Here is a 22,373-nt window from a genome sequence, read left to right as displayed (position 1 = left end):
TCAGGAGACACAGCAGACCTGGAGGCTTGGAAGGAGCCCACACACCACCCTGTTGTTCTCTGTAGCTGCCTGGCCCCATGCCCTCTGAGTGCCCTGAGGGTCCCGTGCACACAGTTCCCCCTACAGGTCCAGAGACCAAAGGACACTCTGGCAGCACGTACAGGAAGGACCAGCAATGGCCACAGCTGACTAGGTGCTTCCTGTAGCCAGGCACCGTTCTAAGTGCCTCAGCTGAATTAACTAAATGTATGTTCCCAGCAGCCCTTGGGGATACTTTTATCACAACCTTTACAGCTGAGGTTAGGTAATTTGTCCCAAATCACACTCATCTTGTAATTGGCAGAGCAGCTGGAACTTGAACCCATGCTGTCTGGCATCAACATCTGCGTGCTTAACCAGCCCATGTAAATACTCCTGTCAGGCTAGGGGGCTGATGGCCAAAGCCTGTTGGGATTTGCTTCTAGATAGCCCAAAGTATACTTAAAATGAGCATATGAAAGAAACACATGAACTATACATGGACTTGGGGGCCTGAAGAAGTCCTACCGGGAGCTGGGGGCTTACCCACTGGGGTCAGGGCCTCAGGGGGCAGTTCCTGGGCTTCCACCTTCCACTCCATTTCTCAGCTGGGGGTTTGCAACCTCTGACAGCAGACATGGTATTTCCCCAAAGCAGGGACGGCCACTGCCCAGAAGCTGTGATTTCAGGGACCAGGAATAGCAGTTCTCTGACTCCTCACACTGATGCCTGGAATTACGCCTTCCATGCTCCTTCCCTGGGCTTTGCCTTGGGGCCCAGTTAAAGTGCAACATCACCAGGTGCTGGGAGACGAGCTTGCACTTTGGCAACCCCTGGCCTTCCCAGTGAAGATTGACGGGCCTCTGCCTGCTCCTTTCCAAAGGGTTTCTGCTTTTTTTTTTTTTTTTTCTGCTGGCTTCTGTCTAGTTCCCACTCCAAATGAGGCTGGTGAGGGCCCAGGTCAACAACACAAATGCTGAGATCCAGGGCTGCCCCAGGCCCAGGACACAGAGCCCTGGATGGCAGGCTAAGGACATTCAGTGGAGTTGGTCCGGAGTATCCTGGGCTTCTCAAGGGAGAGCCATGGGCTGCCAGCTGGCTGGTCACCCTGAGCAAGGCCCAGCCCCACTGGGGCCTTATTTTCCCATCCTAAAGAGCAGAAATGGGGTGAAGCTGAAGATCTTTCAGATTCCATTTAATTCTAGATTTTGTATGATGACTCTGGGTCTGTTCAAGTCCCCAGCCATCCCTCAGGGACCTCCTGAGCAACCTCAGAATTTCTTATTTTGAGTTGTCCCTCCCACAGACTCCAAATATTTGGGGATGAAGCAGTAATCTGGAGGAATGGAGCTGGGAGAAGTGCCACAGGCAGCTGCAGGGCCATGGGGAGGAGCTGCTGGACAACACTGGCAGGCTAATTCTGCCAGAGCCTCAAGGGCCCAGTAGTCAGTGACCACAGACACTGAAAATGCCCACACAAATGAGATGTCCTGGGAGCCAGACTGCAAGGCTCTTCTCTCTGCTCCCAGGTGTCAGCCCTGAGTTTGGGGCCTGCCAGCACTGAGGGCCAGTGTGAGGAGTCAGGAGGCCTGAGGAGAACAGGGACCCCCAGCTGGGCCCACACAGGCGGTTGCCGCCTCAGCCGCTCCTTTTGTTGGTCCACCATCATTTTTCTTACTCGGCAACTCTGTCATTGCTTCCGTGGCGCCTGTCTCTTCCAATCACTAGTCTGCTCCCACCTCATGGCTCCTGCCACCTCATGACTTCTGCTTTCTGCCTTCTCACTGTTTCTCTGCCCTCAGCAGTCACCTTTCTCTGTATATCTCACAGTCAAGTGCAGTCTGGGCTTTCTACCAAGGCCACGGTACAACCCGTAAATTCGCTGCCCTGGGCCCAGGCATCCTCATCAACTCCATTCAGCAGTGGCCGAGTGGGAGGTCACTGGGTGGCTTTGCTCAAAAGAGCCTGGGTATGGCAGGCACATGGTGGCTGTCTGTAAAGTCTAGGAATGCCAGGGACCTGGTGCAGCCAGAAGGACCCAGCCCCCATTAGGAGAGGATAAGACCCTGCCCATAAGGCTCCCATTGTTCTGGAGCCAGAGCTCCAATCTCACTGGAGAATTTTGGGAGAATGTTTCTCCAAGAGGCTGAGGGCAGCTGAGTTCCTGGCCAGGCCCTGGGAACACAGAGATGGATGTGATATGGCCTGGCCCTCCAGAACCTTGGAGTCTAGAGGGGGTGATCAGACCCAAACATGCAAACCTCAACCAAAGGTAACAATCGAGGCCCTTCGGGAGCATGGAGCCTGGGGCTGGGCTGTCTGTGGGGATAAAAGCTGAAGACTTTTGGGGAGGGTATAGCTCAAGTGGTAAAGCGCACGCTTAGCATGCATGAGGTCCTGGGTTCAATCCCCAGCACCTCCTCTAAAAATAAACAAACCTAATCACCTCCCCCCGCCAAAAAATAAAGCTGAAGACTTTTGTAGGGGGCACATGAGCTGGCAGAGATGACAGCTGTGATGTGCAGAGAAGGGGAGGTCATGCCAGTGGGAAGAGAGTGAAGTTCAGAAAAGCACAATGGAGCTGGACCATAGGACTCAGGGTTCATCTTTTCCAAGGGTCCGTGGGAACTATAGAGGGTAATGAATGGAGATCTAAGCCTTAGGGTGATGAATCTGGTTTTGTGCCCTGGCTGCCTTGAGAAGGGGTGGCTATGATCCAGGAGGCCAGACCAGAGCCCACGTCAGTAGGATGGATCAGAAACAATGATGCTGAGATGCCATTTGCTTTAAATGTGACTCCATACCCCTCACTGTTGCCCCATCTCAGGAATGCCGTGACCCATTTGTCAACACAGAGCTTCTGCTTTCCCCAGGGGCCTCCATGTCCCATAGCCACTGGGAATGAAGTCCCCACACTGTTGATGACACCCACTGGGCTTCCTTAGTACAGGCAGATCCAGGCTGGTTACTCTAGCCAGGCTCTAGCTTCCCTGGGGAGCCTCCCACCTCCCACTCCTCCCGCCCGCGCTACAGGTCGATGACCCCACTTGGAAAACACCAGGCTTGCTCATATAAGGAGCTCGGGCCAGGCCAGGGTGCTCAGTGATGGCATCTGCTCAGTGGCCCTGCCTTGTCTTGGCCCTGCTCTCCAGCTTGGCAGTCTCTGGCTTCCCGAGAAGCCCGCCCTGGCCGCTTGGGGTAAGTCTGCCCCCTCTTCAACATCTGGAAGGGGGGCTGGACATTAGCCCTTACAGGTAGAGGCACTAGGCTGGGCAGACCACTACGAAGGGTGAGGACGAGGCAGAGGCTGGGCAGTGAGCTGCAGGGGACAGGGCTGGGGGTAGGAGGACTGGGCTCCAGACCTGCTGTCTAATCCTGGGCAAGGCTCTTACATCTCCTGGGCTTGTTTCCCTACCTGTCAAATGGGCGATGCACCACAAACAGCTCACCTCCCCGACGGGCTGTGAAGGACCACATCTGAGACGAGGGCAGAGGCCTCTAGGAAAGGCTGAGCTGAGCCGTGTCGGGTACAGTGGTGGTGAGGGCCTAGAGAAGGCCTCAGGGGCCTGGGCCCACGGAAAGGCAGTGAGTCGGGGTATATGAGGCAGGAGGAGCACTCTGGCATTGGTTCTCTCTGCCCTGCTCCCCTGGCTGAACTGGAGACCTTCTCTTCCTTTTCAAAGCCCTTCCTACTCCTGTGCCCAGAGACCCCTCAAGATGTGTGTATGTGTGTGTGGGGGTATCACTGCTGAACCCTGGCTCTCCGGCCATGGTAACCTTGGCCTTGGCCTGACCCCTGTGTTTGTCTTTGTTTCTGCAGAAACGGAGCCTCCCGGAAGGGGTGAGAACTTTCATCAGGGATGGGGCAGGGCGGAGCTGGTTGTGCAACAGCTGAAGGGGTGGGCCACCATGGCAGGCCCTCCAGCTGGCAAACAGCTTATGGCGCCCTGCCATAGCAGAGCCCCTCTGCAACTCCAGAGCCTTGGGAAAGGGCGCCCCGGAGGGACTGGCCAATGCAGCACAGAACCAACTTCAACTTGTCCTTCCTTCCACAAACACTTACCCAGCACTTACCAGGCTCTGGGTGCTGGGCAGGGGATACGCAGCAAATGGCCCTGTCACACCCTCACAAAGCATCTTTATATCCATGTTTAACCCAGATGCTTCCCTGGAGCCCTGGTGGAAAGAGAGTGTTGGGGGCATGAAGGTCCTCCCCACACAACCCCCTGGGCACAGGGAATAAATGCCTGTTTGGGAGACAGAATGGGACAATTACCAAAAGACACAGGAGGGAGGCTGGGGTGTGTGTGAATGTGGTCTTTTCCAAGCTGAGGTGTGGAGATGAGCAGGAAGAGCCAGGGCGGGAGCTCCTGGTGCAGAGACCAAGCATGGCTGCAGCACAGGATGCACAGAGGCAGGACCTGCCTGGAGGAGCCCATAGCCATGGGGAGGACTGTCCTGAGGGTGGTGGGGACTGTGGGAGGGCTTTAAGTGGGAGAGGGACAAGGGTCAGACATGGGTTTTTACAAGATCTCAGTGGCTATAGCTGCACGTAAACAGACCATAGAGCTAAGGAGGCAAAGTGGCCATCAGAACAGTGGTGGCCAATTACACAGGGGGACACCACTCAGGCCTCTGACATGGGTGACTAGGAGAATGGAGGGGCCACTTACCATGCAGGAGCTTTGGAGCCTGCAGAGAGGAGCTTGGAAGTGGAGCAGCCAGGTGCCTCAGGCTGGCTGCTCACGACCCCTCTCCTGCAGGTGGTCAATGGCATCGAGGTCTACAGCACCAAGATCACTTGCAAGGTGACCTCCCGCTTCGCTCACAATGTTGTCACCACCAGGGCCGTCAACCATGCAGACACGGCCAAGGAGGTCTCTTTCAATGTGGAGCTGCCCAAGACAGCCTTCATCACCAATTTCACCTTGTGGGTGTCACCACAGCTGCTTGCTCTGGGCTCAGGAGGGGAGGCGGGCCCAGCAAAAGCACCTCAACTCTGTCTCCCTACAGGACCATCGATGGCGTTACGTACCCTGGGAATGTCAAGGAGAAGGAAGTTGCCAAGAAGCAGTATGAAAAGGCCGTGTCCCAGGGCAAGACGGCCGGCTTGGTCAAGTAAGTGTGACCCACCTCCTCCCCAACACCCCCCCTCCCATGCCTTGGGGAGAACGCCAGGGCTGTCCAGGCCCTCAGAACTCAAACAACAGAACAGCAGCTACTGTTTCATTAATGCGCCTATAATTCTTACAACATTAATCGTTTTGAAGTTGAGGCAACCAAGGCTCAGAGTGGGTGGAGGTCTTCCCCCAAGGAGAAGGGGCTTGAACTAAAACCCCAGGAAGGGTGGGTTCATGCAGTCACTGTCTCACATCCCTGTCCAGGGCCTCTGGGAGGAAGCTGGAGAAATTCACAGTCTCAGTCAACGTGGCTTCAGGCAGCAAGGTCACCTTTGAGCTAACCTACGAGGAGCTGCTGAAGAGGCACAAGGGCAAGTATGAGATGTACCTCAAGGTCCAGCCCAAGCAACTCGTCAAGCACTTTGAGGTAATCAGCTGCTCTCCTGCAGCCCCTGCTCAAACTGCCAGGGCTGGGGTGCCAGGAAGGGCCCCTGGGCAGAGCCCACAGCAGGGTCAAGAATGCAGAAGTCCAGGCCCCACCACTTGGCTCAGGGGGCTTGAGGGAATTACGGTGGTTCTGGACACAGCACCTGGCCAAGGGGAGGAGGCTGGGCTGCACCTCGCAGATCCAGGTTGGGAGCTGGGTCCTTGGGGACAACATTACAAAGCGTCTCTGTAATGCTTGTAACCAGGTACACAGGCATCTTATCTACAACAGAGTAGAAAGCCAAAGGAAACGCTTTGGTGGTGGAATGTGAGCACCATATGGCAGCTAGTGGGAGAGCTTTGGGATTAGAGTACCTGTCTACAAACCCTTGTGGTCATTTTCTTGGTGGGAGACAGCAGGATTGGCCTTCACAGAGTTGTCCTAGAGGCTGGTCCCTGCACCATCACTGACCCAGCTCCTTGCCCTGGAGGTTGGCCTCTGCACTGCCATTGAATGACATCTTATCTTTTGCCATTTCAGATCAAGGCAGACATCTTCGAGCCCCAGGGCATCAGCACGCTGGATGCTGAAGCCTCATTCATCACTAATGACCTCCTGGGCAGTGCCCTCACCAAGTCCTTCTCAGGGAAAAAGGTGGCGTAGATGCCTCTTGGGCCAGGGTTGGGGGGCAGGGGTAGGAACTCTGACCCTAGCAGGGCAAGTCTGAACCTGGGGGTCTGGCTGATGCAAGTGAGTGTGTGAGGGGGAGGGGAAGAAGCCACAACCATCACCTGTCTCCCAGGTCACCTGGTCAGGAATGAGGATGCTGGAGGCAGGGGCTGCTTGCTGATGAGACCTGCCAGAGGAACTGGGGTCTCAGCTGCACCGGAGGACAGGGAAACCATTTTCAAAGCCTGGTCCCATTCTACCTTGCGAAGTGGGCCGGGCAGGTTACTGTCCCTGTTTTATAGACAAGGAGACAGAGGCTAGAGGGTGTCATTTAGATCTGACTCCACATGAGGGATGAAAGAAGAAAGGGAACTTCATTCTCAGTGCTGGTGGTTGGCTCCAGTCCCTAAGGCCCCCAGCGATTCCAGGGGCCTTGCTGATCGTGGGCGGGGGAATGAATAAATGTTTATACAAACAGCGAACCCCAGTCATTCAGGACTCCCAGGGAAAGGCCCAAGAAGCACACACACTCAGGGGGCTGCTGGCTTCTGCAGGCAGTGCCCCTGCCCTGAGCCCTCTCCCCGCTCCCTGCTCTGCTCCCTTCCCTTCCTCTTGGCAACAACACATCCAATACCACCCAACATGGAGTTCCTTCTCATGGTGCAAATCTCCCCTCCCTAAGTGGCTTCTCAGCGCTGAGCTCCAAGGTAGGCTGCGCGAAGGGACTTGTGGGGCCCAGTGAATGAGGAGAGTGAAAGGCTGCCTCATACAAGACCCCTGCCCTCCAAGCAGCTCCTGATCTCTGAGAGGGAAAGAGGAGCTCAGAAAGGCCAGAGAACCCCAGATGGGGGTTCTCTGCACAGCCCAGGCACCCACTTTCAGGCTCCTCCCCGTGAGGGCTGTGCCTCACTCTCCAGGGCAGCACCAGGCTGAGGTCTGCAGAAGGCAGGCTGTGGTCGAGCTGAGCCAGGCCCTCCATCATCCTCCCTCAGGGCCATGTGTCCTTCAAGCCCAGCTTGGACCAACAGCGCTCATGCCCAACCTGTACGGACTCCCTCCTCAAAGGAGATTTCATTATCACCTATGATGTGAACAGAGAGTCTCCAGCCAATGTACAGGTAGGTACTCATAGGTACTCACCAAATAGCTCTGCCGGGCTGGTTGATTCCCCAACATGGTGGGGTGAGGGCTGATGCCGGGTGGGGCTCCAGTGGCATCTTGTGCGACACCCTTGATCCTCAGCCCAAGGACGAATTTCCCACCAGGCGTGGGGACGATAGGCAGTTCAGGGCCTTTGTGTGGCAGCCCCTGGTTGGGGGGAAAGGACATCTTTATTTGGGGCTGGTAAATGTCCAGCTTCTATTTGCAGGAGAAGCCAGTGCGAGGTTGCTAAAGGGCCACTGGCCTCCAGTCTCTCTCTCCCCTTTCCAGATAGTCAGTGGCTACTTTGTGCACTTCTTCGCACCTCAAGGCCTTCCGGTGGTGCCCAAGAATGTGGTCTTTGTGATTGACATCAGTGGCTCCATGCACGGTCGGAAAATGGAGCAGGTACTCTTCTTGGTGCAGGGGTTAGGAGTGATGGGTGGGAAGAAGAGAGAGATTTTTTTCAAGTGGATGAAGCAGATATTTCCAGTGAAAGAGGAGGAAGGGGGACAGGGATTTTTCAAAGGCACAAAGCATCTGCCCCTTTTGTTGCAGAAAAGGTAGGCCCCACCGCCAGCCCAGGCTGGGAAGACATCTTGTCTCCTTGCCTTTCTCTTTCCTAGACAAAGGATGCCCTCCTCAAAATTCTGGAGGATATGAAAGAGGATGACTACCTGAATTTCATCCTGTTCAGTGGAAGTGTGACCACTTGGAAAGATAGTTTAGTTCAAGCCACTCCTGAGAACATCCAGGAGGCCAGGAAATTTGTGATGAATATTCACGATCAAGGATGTAAGAACAGAGGGAAGAGAGCCACCTGCTGCCATTTCTCTCTGCCTGAGCAGCCTGTTTCCTTCCTGCCTGGGGTCAGAGACTCTGCTGGTCCAGGCTCTGCAGACCGTGGCTGGGGGTAGAGGTGGGAGTGGGGAGTCCTCAGGCTTGATATCCAGGCTTCTTCTCTGTGGTCTAGGGAAACCCATTGTTTCTGTTTCTAACCCATGATCCTGGTGCCTCACAAGTCCCAGCAAGATAACACCACAGAGAACCCTTACCCTTGGCAGTTTCATATGAAAGATGACAAGTGACATCTATACTGCTCCCCTCTCTTCCCATGAGAGGGGCTGGGAGTCCAGCTGACTGTCTTCTAAACTGCTTTTACAATCACCATGTGTGTCTATCCTTCCAGCAGCCCTGAGAGGCTGGTCCTTTTACCCATTTGAAAGATTAAGTCATTCATTCATCACTCACTGAGCAATTCAGTTGATATTTACTGAGTACCAGCATGTAGGGTGGACAGGGTCCTTGGGCACAGGAACAGGGCCTGCTGTCCCTATGTCCTCTACACTGGCACCCTGAGGACACCCTCCCACAGTGCTGTCTGTCTGTGTGCCAGTGACCAACATCAACGATGGGCTGCTGAGGGGCATCAGCATGCTGAACAAGGCCCGGGAGGAGCACATAGTCCCAGAGAGGAGCACCTCCATCGTCATCATGTTGACTGACGGAGACGCCAACACAGGTGAGGCAGCGGGTATGGCTCTGAATCCCAGCTTGTAGCCAGTGTGCTGCAAGATCTTGGGCAGCTCTCCCCAGGGTCCCCCATGGTCTGTGAGCCCCTAAAGGGCAGGACCCTGCTTCCTGCCAGGGCTCCTCCCCATCCCCCCACCTCAACACAGGCTTGTGGCCATGACTCCACCAGCTCTATATGTGTGAGTGTCAGATCTCTCCAGACAGAGCTGGTCCAGACAGTCACCAGGGCTGTGACTGGAGAGCAAACACCTTCTCCTGCAGGTGAAAGCAGACCTGAAAAAATCCAAGAGAATGTGCGGAATGCTATTGGGGGCAAGTTCCCCTTGTATAACTTGGGCTTTGGCAACAATCTGAATTACAACTTCCTGGAGAGTATGGCCTTGGAGAACCATGGGCTTGCCCGGCGCATTTATGAGGATTCCGATGCCAACTTGCAGTTACAGGTATGCCTTGTCTTGCATACCTCTGGGAATGAAGAGCTCATTACTTTCTCAGGAAGTGGTCCACTGAGTGACAATTTCAGTTATTAAAAAGAACTTCCTTTTGGGTTGAAATCTACCTCTGGTTACCTCTTTCCCATCAGTACTACTTTATTTTGTCCACCCACTTCCAGTGGGTACCCAGAACAGACCTACTTCCTCCATGCGATTGCCAGATCAAATACAGGACATCCAGTTAAATATGAATTTCTCATCAACAGTCAATAGTTTTTCAGTAAGCACGCTCCAAATATTGTACAGGACACTGTCTTAGTTTGCTAGGGCTGCTGTAATAAATTAGCATAAACTGGTGGCTTACACAACAGAAATGTATTATCTCACAGTTCTGGAGGCTAGAAGTCCAAAATCAAGGTGTTGGCAGGGTTAGTTCCTTCTGAGAGCTGCGAGGGAAGGATCTGCTGCAGCCTCTTTCCTTGGCCTGTAGACACCCATTTTCTCCTTGTCTCTTCACATCATCTTCCCTGTGTGTATGTCTGTCTCTGGGTCCAAATTTTCCCTTTTCATAAGGACATCAGTCATGTTGGATTGGGGTCCATCCCAAAGACCTCATTTTAACTCATTTACCTCTGTAAAGACCCTATCCCCAAATAAGGTCATGCCCTGAGGTACTGGAGGTAAGGATTTTAATCTATGTATTTTGGGGGTGCACAATTCACCCCATAATAGATGTACTTATACTCAAAAATAACTTGTCATTTACCTGACATTCAAATTTAACACATGTCCTGTATTTTCATTTGCTAAGTCTGGCAACCCCATGCCTCCCTGGCGCAGATGACCACTCTTCGCCTCTGCAGTGGACCCCCGGCCTCCCTCCCGTCGGTCTCTGGGTCTCACACTCTAGCTCTACATCGCCCCTAGTCGGCCTCTCTGCTCATCCTTCTTTCCTTCTATTTTCATTCCAACAAACATTTCTTGAGTCCTTTCTATGTGCCAAGAACTGTCCTTTCCTTTTTTATTCTTCCCAGTCTCTACCTGGGGGGGGGGGGGCAGGAAGGGCTCCCCCAAACTGAAGGGCACAGTCTGGGCCACGTGGAAGTGGAGACCAGAAGCCAGGACCGGCCCAGCCTGGGGGACTCAACAACTCACGGAGGCACCAGTGGGAGCCTGCCCAGCCCCTCCACTCCATGTCTGCCCTGGTGGCCTGATATTACTACATCCCCTATCTGGACTCCAGGGCTTCTATGAGGAGGTGGCCAACCCGCTACTGACGGATGTGGAGGTAGAATACCCCAAGAACGCCATCCAGGACCTCACCCAGAATACTTACCAGCACTTCTACGACGGCTCTGAGATTGTGGTGGCTGGGCGCCTGGCAGATGAGGACATAAACAACTTTAAGGCGGATGTGAAGGGCTACGGGGTAAGCTGGTCTGGGGCCTGATTGTGTGCTGAGGGTGGGAGATCCACACCAATGGGGCTCCGGCCTCCTGGGTGACGGTCCAGCAGTAGCAGCCCTGGAACCAGGACCAGCTGGCTCCAAACTTCCAGCCTCCCTCCTCCTCCTTCCTCTGCCCCAGGCCATCAATGACCTGACCTTCACTGAGGAGGTGGACATGAAGGAGATGGAGAAGGCCCTGCAGGAGAGGGACTACATTTTCGGGGACTATATTGAGCGGCTCTGGGCCTACCTCACCATCAAGCAGCTGCTGGAGAAACGGTGACCCTGGCCCACCCCTCACATAGCCTACCTGTGCCTACCTGTTTTGCCTATGCTCTGGGGGAGCCCAAGAGGAGGAAACTGGGCCATGCCCTGGGAAGTGCACCTCCACACCCACTGCCAGCTGCCCTGCCCTCTTCGTGGCCTGGCCCCATGGCCTATTTTTCCAGAAGCAGAGCCTAGCTTGTCATCTGGGGCTCAAGGGGCAGGCTGGGAGCACCTTAAAGGCAGGGGTGGGCCTCAGCATCCTGTTTCCTGCACCCAGCATGGGCACGCAGAGATGGTGAGGCTGAACAGAACTGAAGGCTGGGAACTCAGCCCTCAGCCCCAGAGGGCAGAGCTTGCGCCCATGCGAGAGGGCTGTGCAGCCTTCTGTCCATGGGATTGGCCTGGAAAGCCCCTGGCACAGGGTTGGGAACAGCTGAGCGCTTGGCATATGAACACCGTCATGGCTGATTGTTCTAGTGGCCATTTCAAGCCCCTGATATTTTACAGCTGGGGAAATTGAGGCCCAGGGAGGAAACAGGGTCTGTCCATCTGTCCCAGGGAGATGGTGAACCAGTTTTTTCTGAATGCTCGTGGCCTCCATCCTGGGGGCCCCCACATTGGGAGAGGTGGAGGGATCCTGGGCTGCCTCTGTGGCTCCTGGCCTGTGGCTCCAAGCCACAGTACAGGAAGGCAAGTGCGAGCTGCTCTCCAGGCTGACCCTCCCACTCCACCCCTCTCCACAGCAAGAACGCCCATGGCAAGGAGAAGGAGAACCTCACAGCCCAGGCCCTGGACCTGTCCCTCAAGTACCACTTCGTGACTCCACTGACCTCCATGGTGGTGACCAAGCCTGAGGACAACGAGAACCAGATGGACATTGCCGACAAGCCTGGGGAAGGTGCGCATGGAGAGCAGGGGCCAGAACTCAGAGGCCTTCTTCCAGGACTCAGGCCTCAAGTGCCTTGAGAATTGGGCCAGGCTGAGAAGACCAGACTGGCTGAGAGGGACAGGTCCAGGGGGCATCAAAGGAAAACTGGCCAAAGGCTGGGTAGGGCACTGTGGAGGGAGTGAAGCTGCTAGCATGGACAGTGGGGTATGGGAGTGAATAGAAACCTCTGAGTCTCTAAAGGGGCACACTGCCCAGGGTCATTTCCAGGAAGAGGACTTAGGTTGCAGCATGGAAGGGTTTAGTTAGACAAGAAGAAGCACTTCCAGCCTGAAAGTTAGGCCTGGAGCAGGCACCTAGGGATTGTGAGAGGAAAAGACCCTGAGAGCTGGAGGCTGGGACCAGGCCCTTTCAATCAGATCCCAAGAGAGGAGTCCTGAGTGTCCTTGCAATGGGCGTCGGGGATGGGGTGCAGCACTGGGAAGTATAGAGATAAAGAGCTGGTCTCGGCCAGGCCTCTGCCTCCAGGAGCTCCTGGTTCTTGTGGGGGCCAGGTGGTCAGTCAGTCACACTCACTTTGATACCAGGAGTCTGTGGCTTCTAATGCATTTCTCTTCTTCCTTCCTCGTAGGGCCTATGGATGCAGGAGGTGAGCTTCAGTCATCAGTTGGGTCGGTGTCCCAGGAGGGAGACAAGAGAGGACTAAGGAGGCCTTTCCAAGCACACCTGGGGATGTGCCACCAGGGGAGGGGCTCTCAGGACACCTGGGCTCAGGCCCCAGCTCTGCTGCCAAACTCTGGCTGGGCTCTGTTGCGCTCTGAGCCTCAGGGTTCTCGTCAGTTGACTGAGGGTGGCTTCCCCTGCCCAAGAAGGGACAATCAATATGAGAGTATTCCATGACCTGCAAAAATTAGCAACTCGATTAATTAGCACTTGATTAATCCCACAGCAACCCTTTGAGGGTATCCTCTTACGGTTCCCATTTTACAGTGAGGAAACTGAGGCAGCAAGGTTAAGTCTTTTTGCTCAAGGACTTGTCAGCTGGTGGCCAAGCCGGGACCTTGGCCCAGGCAGCCTGGTTCCAGGGCTTGGGCTGGAATTCACAGCACTCCAGGTTTCTCTTATCATAAAATTAGAACCTCACGCCCCACAAGCCTACCACCACCATGCAAGGCCTCCCAACCCTTTCCTACCGTACCCACCTCCATCCATACAGGCTGCTCTATCCAAGCAGCACGTTTGGACTGGGTCATGGCTTTCCCCTCAGAACAGCCCTGCGAAGTGTAGTCGCCGGTGCGCATGTGCGTGCGTGACTGTGCGTGTGGGCGGGCGTTTTACTACCAAGGACAACAGACAGCTGTGAGGCTCCTCCCACCCAGCCGAGGGGCGGGAGTTCAGGAGTGGGGGGCGGCATCTGCTGTGAGCATTGCTCACGACAGAGAAGCTGATGACCTAATGGCTTGCGTTTAAGCACATCAAAATACTGAGCCCCTGGCATGAACATTACAACCATGTTACTACCAACCCTAGAAAGGAGTTCCCTGGGCATGCCCCATTGCTAAAGCCTAAACTTAGGGGTCACATCCCTGCCTTCTATCAGCATTGGGGCCCCACTGGGGACACATAGCACTAAGTCAAGCAGGAGGCATGGGATTGTAAGGGGGAGGGACCTCCTAGATTCTGCTCACAACTGCCCTTTGGCTTTTTTCAGTGATCCCCTCCATGGCTTACCAGAGTGAGTATCATCTGGCTGTCCACCATTCCCTCTGGAGTCTTTCCTGAATCAGCTCACTGGGTCAGGCAGATGGTTGGGGTACTGAGGAAATGGGGGGTGGGGTGGGTTAAGAGCATTAAGGAGAGGGAGGGGGAGAGTCATGAACCAAACTCTGGCTGGGGAACTTAGTGCCTCCCCAGGTCTACTTATGGGTTCAGCCCTCCTTCCCTTTGTGTCCACAGCCAGCTACCAGCCTCCTCAGACACCCTACTATTATGGTGAGTTCTCTGGCTCCTCCTGGGGGGAGGCTCAGGATGCAGGGCTCAGGGCCTCCTGCCTGTCTAGGAGGCCATCCCACAGGGGCCAGGAGGCAAGGGGAGGCCCCTGGAACAGTGAGAGACCCCGGGAGCCAGCCCCTTCTCTATGTGCCCTCAGTGGATGGGGACCCCCACTTCATCATCCAACTTCCAGAGAAGGACGATGCCATCTGCTTCAACATTGATGAAGACCCAGGCACAGTGCTGCGCCTCATTCAGGACCCTGTCACAGGTAGGGCTGCAGGCTGGGGCCAGGGGCTCTTCCTGGGAAGGCCTGGAGCCCCCCACGGTAGGCACGTGGACCAGCTCATCACGAGGCCCATAATGTACCCATCTTTATGTGCAGATTACATCCTGCAGGGGGCTGTCCAGGGCTACAGGCTCACCAAGTCCCCAGGTGCCAGCAGTGTTGGGGAGACAGAGTCAAGAGTGGCCTGAGCCTGCAGGCAAGACCCAGACTGTGTCTGGGGAATAGTTTTTCTCTGAGCAACACTCCCTGGCTCAGGCAAGGGGCAGATCCACAATGTGAGCCCTCAGCTTCCAGCCTGACCCCAAAGTGTCTAGGAACAGACAGGGTTGGCTCTGAAGTCCTGGTCTCTCCCTCGGGGCCCCACTGTGCTACCCCTCAGTAGGTCTGGCTGAAGGGGAAGGTGCGTCCCTAAATACCAGGCTGGATTCTGAAGGTATTGCTGGTCTCTTGATGCCCTGTCCCTCTGGCAGGCCTCACAGTTAATGGGCAGATCATCGGTGAGAAGAGAGATAGCCTGAACTCCCAGACCAGAAAGACTTACTTTGGCAAATTGGGCATTGCCAGCACTCAGATGGACTTCCGCATTGAGGTGACACCGGCAAAGATCACGCTATGGAACGGGGTGGCACAGAGCACGTTCAGCTGGCTGGACACAGTCAAAGTCACACAGGATGGGTAAAGCCCGGCTGCAGGGTCTCTGGGGGACACGACAGTGCGAGGGTCTAAGGAGCAATTTGAACAAACCCCAGGACAGGAGTCACAGGGGTCACAGGAAAGATCAGTGGCCTCAGAAGTCAGCCCTAACCAATCCCTGGGGCCCCCATCAGAGGCAGAATTGGGAGCTGGACAGTTCATAGGACAGACCTTGAGGGAAGGGCTGCGTGGATGAAAGCATTAAATGGACCTGGCAATCTAATAACGAGAAGTCCCACACACAGTGTCTCTGGATAAACTTGCTGGTTCTCAAACTCCTCAGCCTCTTCTGTGTCTTCAGATCACCCCAACCGGGTAGGCAGTGTAGGAGTGTTAGTTCCGCTGAAGCTAAGAGAGGGGCAGAACCTGCTCAGTGTCACACAGGAAGCCAGTGGCTGAGCTGGGGCTCGAGCCCAGATCTCCAGACCCCCAGGACAGCCCACCCTCCTGCTTATGGAGAGAGGAGCAGGGACTCACTCAGTGGAGGGCAGAGTCAACACGCATGAGGCATCTTCTCTTCAAAACCCTTGACATAGTTTCTGGAGCCTGAGCGCTCCCAGGCGTCATGTCCTGGTGTCATGTCTCCTGCCGAGATGCCCTTGATTAAGATGCCTGAAGTCATGGCCACTGGGCCCCTCTGCTGACCTCCTCTTCTCTCCTAGACTGTCTGTGACGATCAACAGGAAGAAGAACATAGTGGTCTCCTTCGGAGATGGGGTTACCTTTGTGGTCATCCTGCACCAGGTGTGGAAGAAGGAGCCCGTCCACCAAGACTTCCTGGGCTTCTATGTGGTGGACAGTCGCCGGATGTCAGCACAGACACATGGGCTGCTGGGTATGAAATGTTCAAGCTTCAGGTTGTTCAGGCCACATGGTGGAGGGGAAAAGCCACGTGAAGTACCATCTTAGTCAACCCCATTCAGCCTTTGCTTCAATCCTGGAAAGCCAGTGGCCACGTCGCCTATGGCGATGGCAAGGCTGACAGTGTGAATGTTTTTATTCCCAGGACAATTCTTCCACCCCTTTGACTTTGAAGTGTCTGACATCCACCCAGGCTCTGACCCCACAAAGCCAGATGCCACAATGGTGGTGAAGAACCATTGGCTGACCGTCACCAGGTGAGGGGACTCCGCTGACATCCTCACCCTGCCTGGTAACAATATAGGAGGGAGCCCTCTCCAACCACGCATATCAGCCCGGCTGGCTCCTGTCCTCTGTGGGGTACCTTTATTTCCCTCTGGGGTCTTGGCCCCTTCTAATTAGGGAGAAGCTATATTTGGAACCCTAGGAGGAGTAACCACATGACCTCATTCTTGACCAGAGTCTGGACTCATAGAACCGGCAACTTCACGCCCGTTTCCACCTTAGGTCCATGAGTGCAGCAGCCGTCTTGCCCACCCTGTGTATCACAGCATCTCTCTCCTTTCTCCAGGGGCTCCCAGAAAGACTACAGGAAGGACATCAGTGTTGGCACAAAGGTTGCCTGCTGGTTCGTCCACAACAATGGGCAAGGGCTGATCGACGGTGTCCACAGCGACTACATTGTCCCTGACCTGTTCTGAGTGGACACACCAGCTCCTGCTGAGACGGCTGGCCCGGCCTGGCTGGCCTCTGGAACAGGGGCACAGAGTGGGGCCTGAGGGAGTGCTGAGACAATAAAGACCAAGGTGAAACCAGACTGCCACCAGCCTCTGCGTGCCTCCATGAGCCCCTGCTCCAGGGGACAAGTAGCTCGAAGGAGGGCCTGGCTGCTAGAAAGGCAACTTCCCAGGCCTCTCCACCGATGTGGCTGAAAGATGGTGTTGGTTAGGGTGGTACTATGGGGAGTCAAACATATGATGGCTGGGAAAGGAAAAAATCAAGAATTGACGCAGGAGCAAAGGTGCCTGAGAAGTCGGGAAGGACTGACTGCGTTTCAGAGTTCAGGAGGGTCAGAGGTAAAGTCAGGGGTCATGGCTCACCAGCTCCTATCAAGACCTTCAGGCCTAAATATCCTTCTATGACTCAGGAGCAGAGAGAGCCCTAGGGCAGACCCAGTCTGCAGCTAATTACGCAGGCCACCCATCCCGCCACCCTCTAATCATCTGGCATCCACTGGCCCACTCATCCACCCATCTGTCCACCCACCCTATGCGAGCCATCCACTCAGCAGGTAAAGCCAACATTCTGGGCTAGGATCTGGGGGCACACGGCTTAGTAACCCAGTTTGTTTCCATGGGTGCCCAAGTTTGCCTTCAGCTGGGCTGGAGATCCCTGGGATCCTCCAGTTTCCTCCTCATGGTGACCACCCCACCCCCCAACAATAAGTCCTGGGTTGGGTGGGAGGTCGGACAGAGGTTCCAGGTCAGCCTGGACAACCCTCTCCCACCCAGACAACTGCAACCACTCCTCTGTGGCCTTCCCGCTTCCAGAGAGAGCCTTTTGCAGAGCAGAACTGATCATCACTCTCTGCCTGAAACTCTACAAATGACATCTCCCACCCAGGGCTCTTGGGACAGAGACAGAAGTCCTTTCTCTGCCCCACATCAGGTGCTTCCTTCCACTCACTGTCTAGGTTCCAGACACACAAATTGCTTCCAGTTCTGCAAACATAATCCTTCCTTCCCCAGATCCTTTGCCTGTGCTGTTCTCTCTGCCTGAGGGTCCAAAGGCATGCTGGGCAGAGGGAACCCTGCTGAAGGAAGCAGTGGGCGGCTTTGCTTATGGCAGAGCAAGGGACACAGTGAGACTGGAGGAGGTCAGTCAGATTGGGAAGGGTCACAAATACCGGTGGGGGTGGGGTGGGGTCTGGTCATGTGTCACCAGGAAGTTCTCCTACCTCCCACTTCAGGGGCCTCTTCCTGAGCCAGAAGAGGGTTGCTCAGGGGGCACACTGGCCTGGGGGAAAGGACACTGGGGAGGGTAGCCCAGGAGGAAACATTTGTTACTAGAGGAGAACCAGGTGGGCAGGAGTCTACAGGTGGACTGGCAGCTGTTATTGCTCTAGGGAGAGGGCCACAAGAGATAAGGCTCCAGACTGAATGTGGCAGAGGTCCGGGCTGGGCTGGCAATAAGGGCCCAGGCCTGGGATGGGACACCCTAAAGTAGCAGACTCTGCCACCCGTTCAATCCCAGGTCGGCTGAGGAAACGCATGGCTTAAAACCAGCCATCCTGAGCTCAGTTTTCACATCTGTGAAATGGGGAGAAGGATCCTGCCAGATCGAGCTTCTGAAGAGGCATCAGCATCATGGTTTCTGGTCCTCCTGAGGTGCCCATCTTTGTCCTGCTGCTCCAGCTAGCAGCCAAGCCCAGTGGGTGGGAAGAAAGGCAGGAGGGCATCCCCAGCCCAAATTCTGCCCCCTCCTCCAACACGCAGCCAGGGAGGCCTTCCATGCAGGCCCAAACTAGGCAGATTCTGTCCTCTCCCCAGTCCCTGCATACCACCTCTGATGGCTCCCTGGGCTTTCAGGATAGAGGCAGAACTCCAAGGCGAGGTGTACACAACCGGAGCTGGCCCCACCTCGCCAGCGTTCCCTTCCACCTCAGCCCACGGTGCCGCTGCCCTTCACCTTCCTCAGCTCAGTGCCGTGTCCCGGCTCCAGGCCTGGTGTCCTGGCTCCAGGCCTGGTGTCCTGCCTTCCTTTCCCACTGTGCTAATTTCTCTTTAGTTTTCAAAACACAATCCCAACCCAGCCCCAACCATGCCACTTCCAGGAAGCCTTCCCTGCTATTCCTCAGGTTGGGCAAGATGTCTCCCTCTGGCCTCCTTGTGGCACTTGGTAATTCTCTGGGTGACAGTTGTCACAAGAGGCATTGTGTCTATCATGGTGCCGAATGTACTCACAGCACTCAGCCCAGGGCTTGGCCCAAGCAGGCACTAGAAAGCACGCAGTGGACAAAACACTGAAGGACAAGGACCACTTCCAATTGTTCACAGAGAACTCATGCCCTTCAGGTGCTGGCTGGGCCAGGAAGTCACCCATGACCCCTCTGCATGGCACAAATTCCACAGACCAATCCAGGTCGTGGTGTCCTGGAGGGGTAAGCCCAGGGGTTGGGGGAGTCCTCTCTCACCTCAGTATGTCAGAGCTAGCCCCAAAGCTTGTCGGACGGAGCCCCCAAGGCTGCTCCCTAGTCGCACTGAGCTGTTGTCTGAGCCTTATGAGTAACTTTCACAAAGTGACTCAGCCGCAGACTCCGGCCTGCCACCCAGGCTTGATGCAGAAGCAGCAGTGCAGCGTGTTCCTGAGTGTTTGGCAAACCTGCTGATGGAGACCCCTCCCACCAGCCTCTCCTCTGCCCTTTTGGAAAGACTCACTCAGTAAACAGAGTAGCTCAAGAGCTGGGAAAAGGATATTTTCCCTGATCTGGTTCGCTCCCTCTTAGCAAGCAAATGAGCTTGTTTTCTGCTTTACCCTGGCCGCCAGGAAGCTCAGAGCAAAGCTTTTTGCTGTTGCAGCTTCCCCTACCCTGGTGTCTCTGATTTAACTCTCCCCCAGCTTGGCTCTTTTCTCTTATTTTCATCCTCATCGTCTTTGGTTTTATTCTCCTAGTGCTTTTTATTTGTAAGCCAAAGACTTGTGTCATTTGAAGAAGTAGGGGGAATAATTATAAATGGTTTTAAAGCGTGCTTTGCCTTTGCAGGAATTGGGTGGAATCTTTGGGGTGCCTAACCCTGGGGTGTGGACAGGAAAGGAGACCCTCAAACAGCCCAGGCTCCTGGAAAGAGACCCTGGCTTCCCTCCTGGGATGGGGGCCTCCCCTCTGTCTCCTTTGTCTTCCAGAGCCAACTTCTTTGCAAAGTGGTGGTGAGACAGGCCTGTTTCTGAGCACAGGTGTGAAAATCAGACTGTGTCTTGCAAAGGGCCCCAAAGTTTGCTGAGAAGGTTGGGGAGTTGGCCTATAATGAACTTCTACTCAGGTCACTCTCTTTTTTTTGAGTCAAAACTGGTGTTCACAGACCATGTAACCACATAGCAGAGTGAACCCTGCTCCCAGAGAATGTTCTCCCGTCCTGGGCCCCGATTAGAGCAACATTTTAACTGGGTAGTTTAATATCTCTAGATCTCAGTTTTCCTGCTTGTACAATGAAGGGACTAGACTAAAAGCTCTCTGTGGGCCTTACTGGCCACAGGCCTTGGAAGGGCTGATGGCAGAAGACTCTAATGTTACACGACACTCTGTGTCCAAGGTACAATTCCGAGGCCCTGGAATTTGGCCAGATGGAACCAGAGACGCCCACTCCCTGGGCTCATACCACCTCTCTTTATTTTAATGAGTGCAAGTACCTCTCCCCATGATGTTTCAGGCCCCAAAGGTGGCCTTGTAGTTGCAGGGTGGCAGCCATCTGCATAGAGGGGGGTGGCATGAGGGATGGGCATTACTCCTCCCATCAGGACTACAGCTCCACAGACCAGCAGACAATCTCTTTTCCCGGGGGTGCCTCTTGGTAATCCAGCTTGAGCTCTCTAGGATAAACACACAGACAGATAGGTGGTCAGCTTGTCTCAGGTGTGGTGGGAAGAGAGGGAGACAGCTGGATGTAGGAACACGGAAGGTGGATGGTCTTGGGGCCCCTCCCCTCAGAGCTCCTGCCAGCACAGGCTGACAAAGGCTGGCCACCCAAGGGGACCCAGTTGTATGTGGTCTCCAAGGTCCAGGGCTCTGAGAACCCAGGGGGCACTCCTATTGCCCCCAGCTCACCCTGATGATCTCTGCGCTGTGTGTTTTCTGTGGGTCTGAGCTGATCTCCCTTTGTGGGGTTACTGAAAGCTAGGTCAGACTTGTCTAAGCCATGAATCTGTCACCTGACTGTCTAGTTCCCAGGCAGGGACAGAGGAGTCGGGGTCCCAGAGCCCAGCTCCCAGCCCCCATCCCTGGTTGGGCTCAGTGGCCTATTGCGCCGAGTCACCTGGTAGCAGAGTGGTCACGCCCCTGAACCCTCAGGGTTCGCTTGCTGTCATCTGCTGCTGCTGGGGGCCCCCAGAGCACGTCCTGGTAAAACTGGCCTGAGACATAAAGGGCAGGTCAGTGAAGAATAAAAATAGAGGGAGGCTGGGGGACATGCAGAGTTGAGGGCACTGCCTGTTCACAGGCAGAAGTGGCTTCTGAGGATGCCCTGAGCCCAGGCCATGGGCTGCATACCAAGGGTTCCACTGACATGGCTGGAGAAGCGGTCAACATCCCGTAGAAGGAGCCGGAGCCCCTCCCCAGGGCCATCCCAGGACAGCAGGCCAATGGTCACTCTGTCTGGGCTGCTGAGCAGCAGAAGCCCTGCCTTGTCCATGGTCATCTTGAGGCTGTGGGGAAACTCGTGTCCTGAGCAGGAAGGGAGGCATGGAGACACCCACAGGGGACCTGGGCAGTGGGGTGGTAGTGGGCGGGGGCTGCCCTCCTGTCCTCAGGATTTCCTAGTGTGGCCTTTGGTGGGCAGTCCTTTAAATCTTCTGGGCTTCAGTTTCCTCAGTCAACTGGAACCAAAGTTAACTTACCAATACCTGCTTATCCCAGCATTATTTATAAAATAAAATAATAGTCCCTTTTCGTCTGGTTTCTTACATTTGATTTCTCATGAATTAGTTTTTATACAACTTGAGGGTTCTCAGATACATTTCCTCTGTCCCTTCTGGTTGTATGGCTAGCCCCACTTTCTTCTGATGATCAGTGTTTAATCGTGTGTTTTAAGGCCAGGAAGGGCAAGTCCTTCTCAGTCTATGCCCTCCCTTTTTACTTAAAATCATCTTTGAAATTCTTACCATTTTGGTTTTCTTAGGAACGTTAGACTCCTTTAAGCACGTTGAATAAGGCCCTGCTGTTACTCTGAGGTTATTTAAGAATGGAATTGCCCTAAACTTACACTGTCTTGTTGTTGACACAGTTCAACATAAAAGCTGTGGTCTGTTTTTCTTTACGTGTTATCTTCTGTAGCTCATGAAAGTGTGTGGACTTTCTATCACCACGGTTGATAGGAATTCTTTATTCTATCCTCTAGTGTGTATGCCCCAATGCACAGAAATCCTATTGATCTTTGCGTATTTATCAGATAATAGGAAACTTGAAGATCTTTTATGAAATTGGGAGCTTTTCAGGTGAGCGCCTCAGGTTCCCCAGGGGTGCACTCACATTATCAAGTGGAAACCAGTCTGCAGAGGAGCTTGGGGAGAGGGAGTGGACAAGGCTCTCCATACTTGGCACAGGCCGGGGGCTTGGAGGGCACTGATCAAAGACAGCCAGGGTCCTCGGCCTCTCTCCTAGGCCCTTTGTGACACCCAGAGCTGGAGAGCTACCTCTGGAAGGCTCCACGGTGGGGCAACCCCACTGGAAGAGGTCACCATCCACCTCTACTCCCAGTCGCCTGGGATTGATGCCAGGGGGACGTGTCTCTCCACATAAGAGCTTCAAGAGTTGGTTAAGGATGACATTCGTAACCTCCCTTGGTGGACAGCACTCTCCAGCCTCTCACTATTGTCATGGTTACC

General features: G+C 54.7%; 2 protein-coding genes across 16 annotated transcripts in view; one reads left to right on the top strand and one right to left on the bottom strand.

The window, feature by feature from the left end:
* ITIH4 (inter-alpha-trypsin inhibitor heavy chain 4) overlaps window positions 1–22,373 on the bottom strand; it is a 49,543-nt gene that overhangs the window by 11,845 nt on the left and 15,325 nt on the right. For 6 of the 15 annotated variants that reach the window (XM_074344738.1, XM_074344737.1, XM_074344723.1 and 3 more), the window contains 5 exons: window positions 21,040–21,194; window positions 20,807–20,903; window positions 20,184–20,363; window positions 7,375–13,757; window positions 5,032–6,525 (listed from right to left, as the gene is read on the bottom strand). In XM_074344738.1, coding sequence (XP_074200839.1) covers window positions 20,294–20,363; window positions 20,807–20,903; window positions 21,040–21,194 — 322 coding nt within the window. In that variant the 3' untranslated portion in view covers window positions 5,032–6,525; window positions 7,375–13,757; window positions 20,184–20,293. Of the gene's footprint in view, window positions 1–5,031; window positions 6,526–7,374; window positions 13,758–20,141; window positions 20,364–20,806; window positions 20,904–21,039; window positions 21,195–22,373 lie in introns of those variants that run through there. The other 9 variants (XM_074344724.1, XM_074344727.1, XM_074344726.1 and 6 more) reach the window with 9 other exon arrangements.
* ITIH3 (inter-alpha-trypsin inhibitor heavy chain 3) lies at window positions 71–16,593 on the top strand. Its single transcript, XM_010969046.3, has 22 exons — window positions 71–3,216; window positions 3,839–3,859; window positions 4,782–4,948; window positions 5,032–5,136; window positions 5,403–5,565; window positions 6,106–6,219; window positions 7,227–7,352; window positions 7,666–7,782; window positions 8,001–8,169; window positions 8,771–8,896; window positions 9,169–9,350; window positions 10,585–10,770; window positions 10,928–11,067; window positions 11,799–11,953; window positions 12,573–12,590; window positions 13,653–13,676; window positions 13,898–13,933; window positions 14,091–14,204; window positions 14,693–14,897; window positions 15,578–15,750; window positions 15,922–16,033; window positions 16,348–16,593. Exons 1-22 carry the CDS (start codon window positions 3,124–3,126, stop codon window positions 16,475–16,477), a joined length of 2,676 nt encoding a protein of 891 aa, XP_010967348.1. The 5' UTR covers window positions 71–3,123; the 3' UTR covers window positions 16,478–16,593.

This window comes from Camelus bactrianus, chromosome 17 (genome assembly GCF_048773025.1).
Source record: "Camelus bactrianus isolate YW-2024 breed Bactrian camel chromosome 17, ASM4877302v1, whole genome shotgun sequence".
Lineage (NCBI taxonomy): Eukaryota > Metazoa > Chordata > Mammalia > Artiodactyla > Camelidae > Camelus > Camelus bactrianus.
This window is presented reverse-complemented; position numbering and strand designations above follow the sequence as displayed.

Excerpts from the sequence above, each read along its gene's own strand:
- ITIH3 (XM_010969046.3), top strand. The coding sequence starts at position 3,124 with ATGGCATCTGCTCAGTGGCCCTGCCTTGTCTTGGCCCTGCTCTCCAGC. Across the intron at positions 13,677-13,897 it reads CCCCTCCATGGCTTACCAGA|CCAGCTACCAGCCTCCTCAG; the intron begins GTGAGTATCATC and ends TTGTGTCCACAG. Across the intron at positions 15,751-15,921 it reads ACAGACACATGGGCTGCTGG|GACAATTCTTCCACCCCTTT; the intron begins GTATGAAATGTT and ends TTTTATTCCCAG.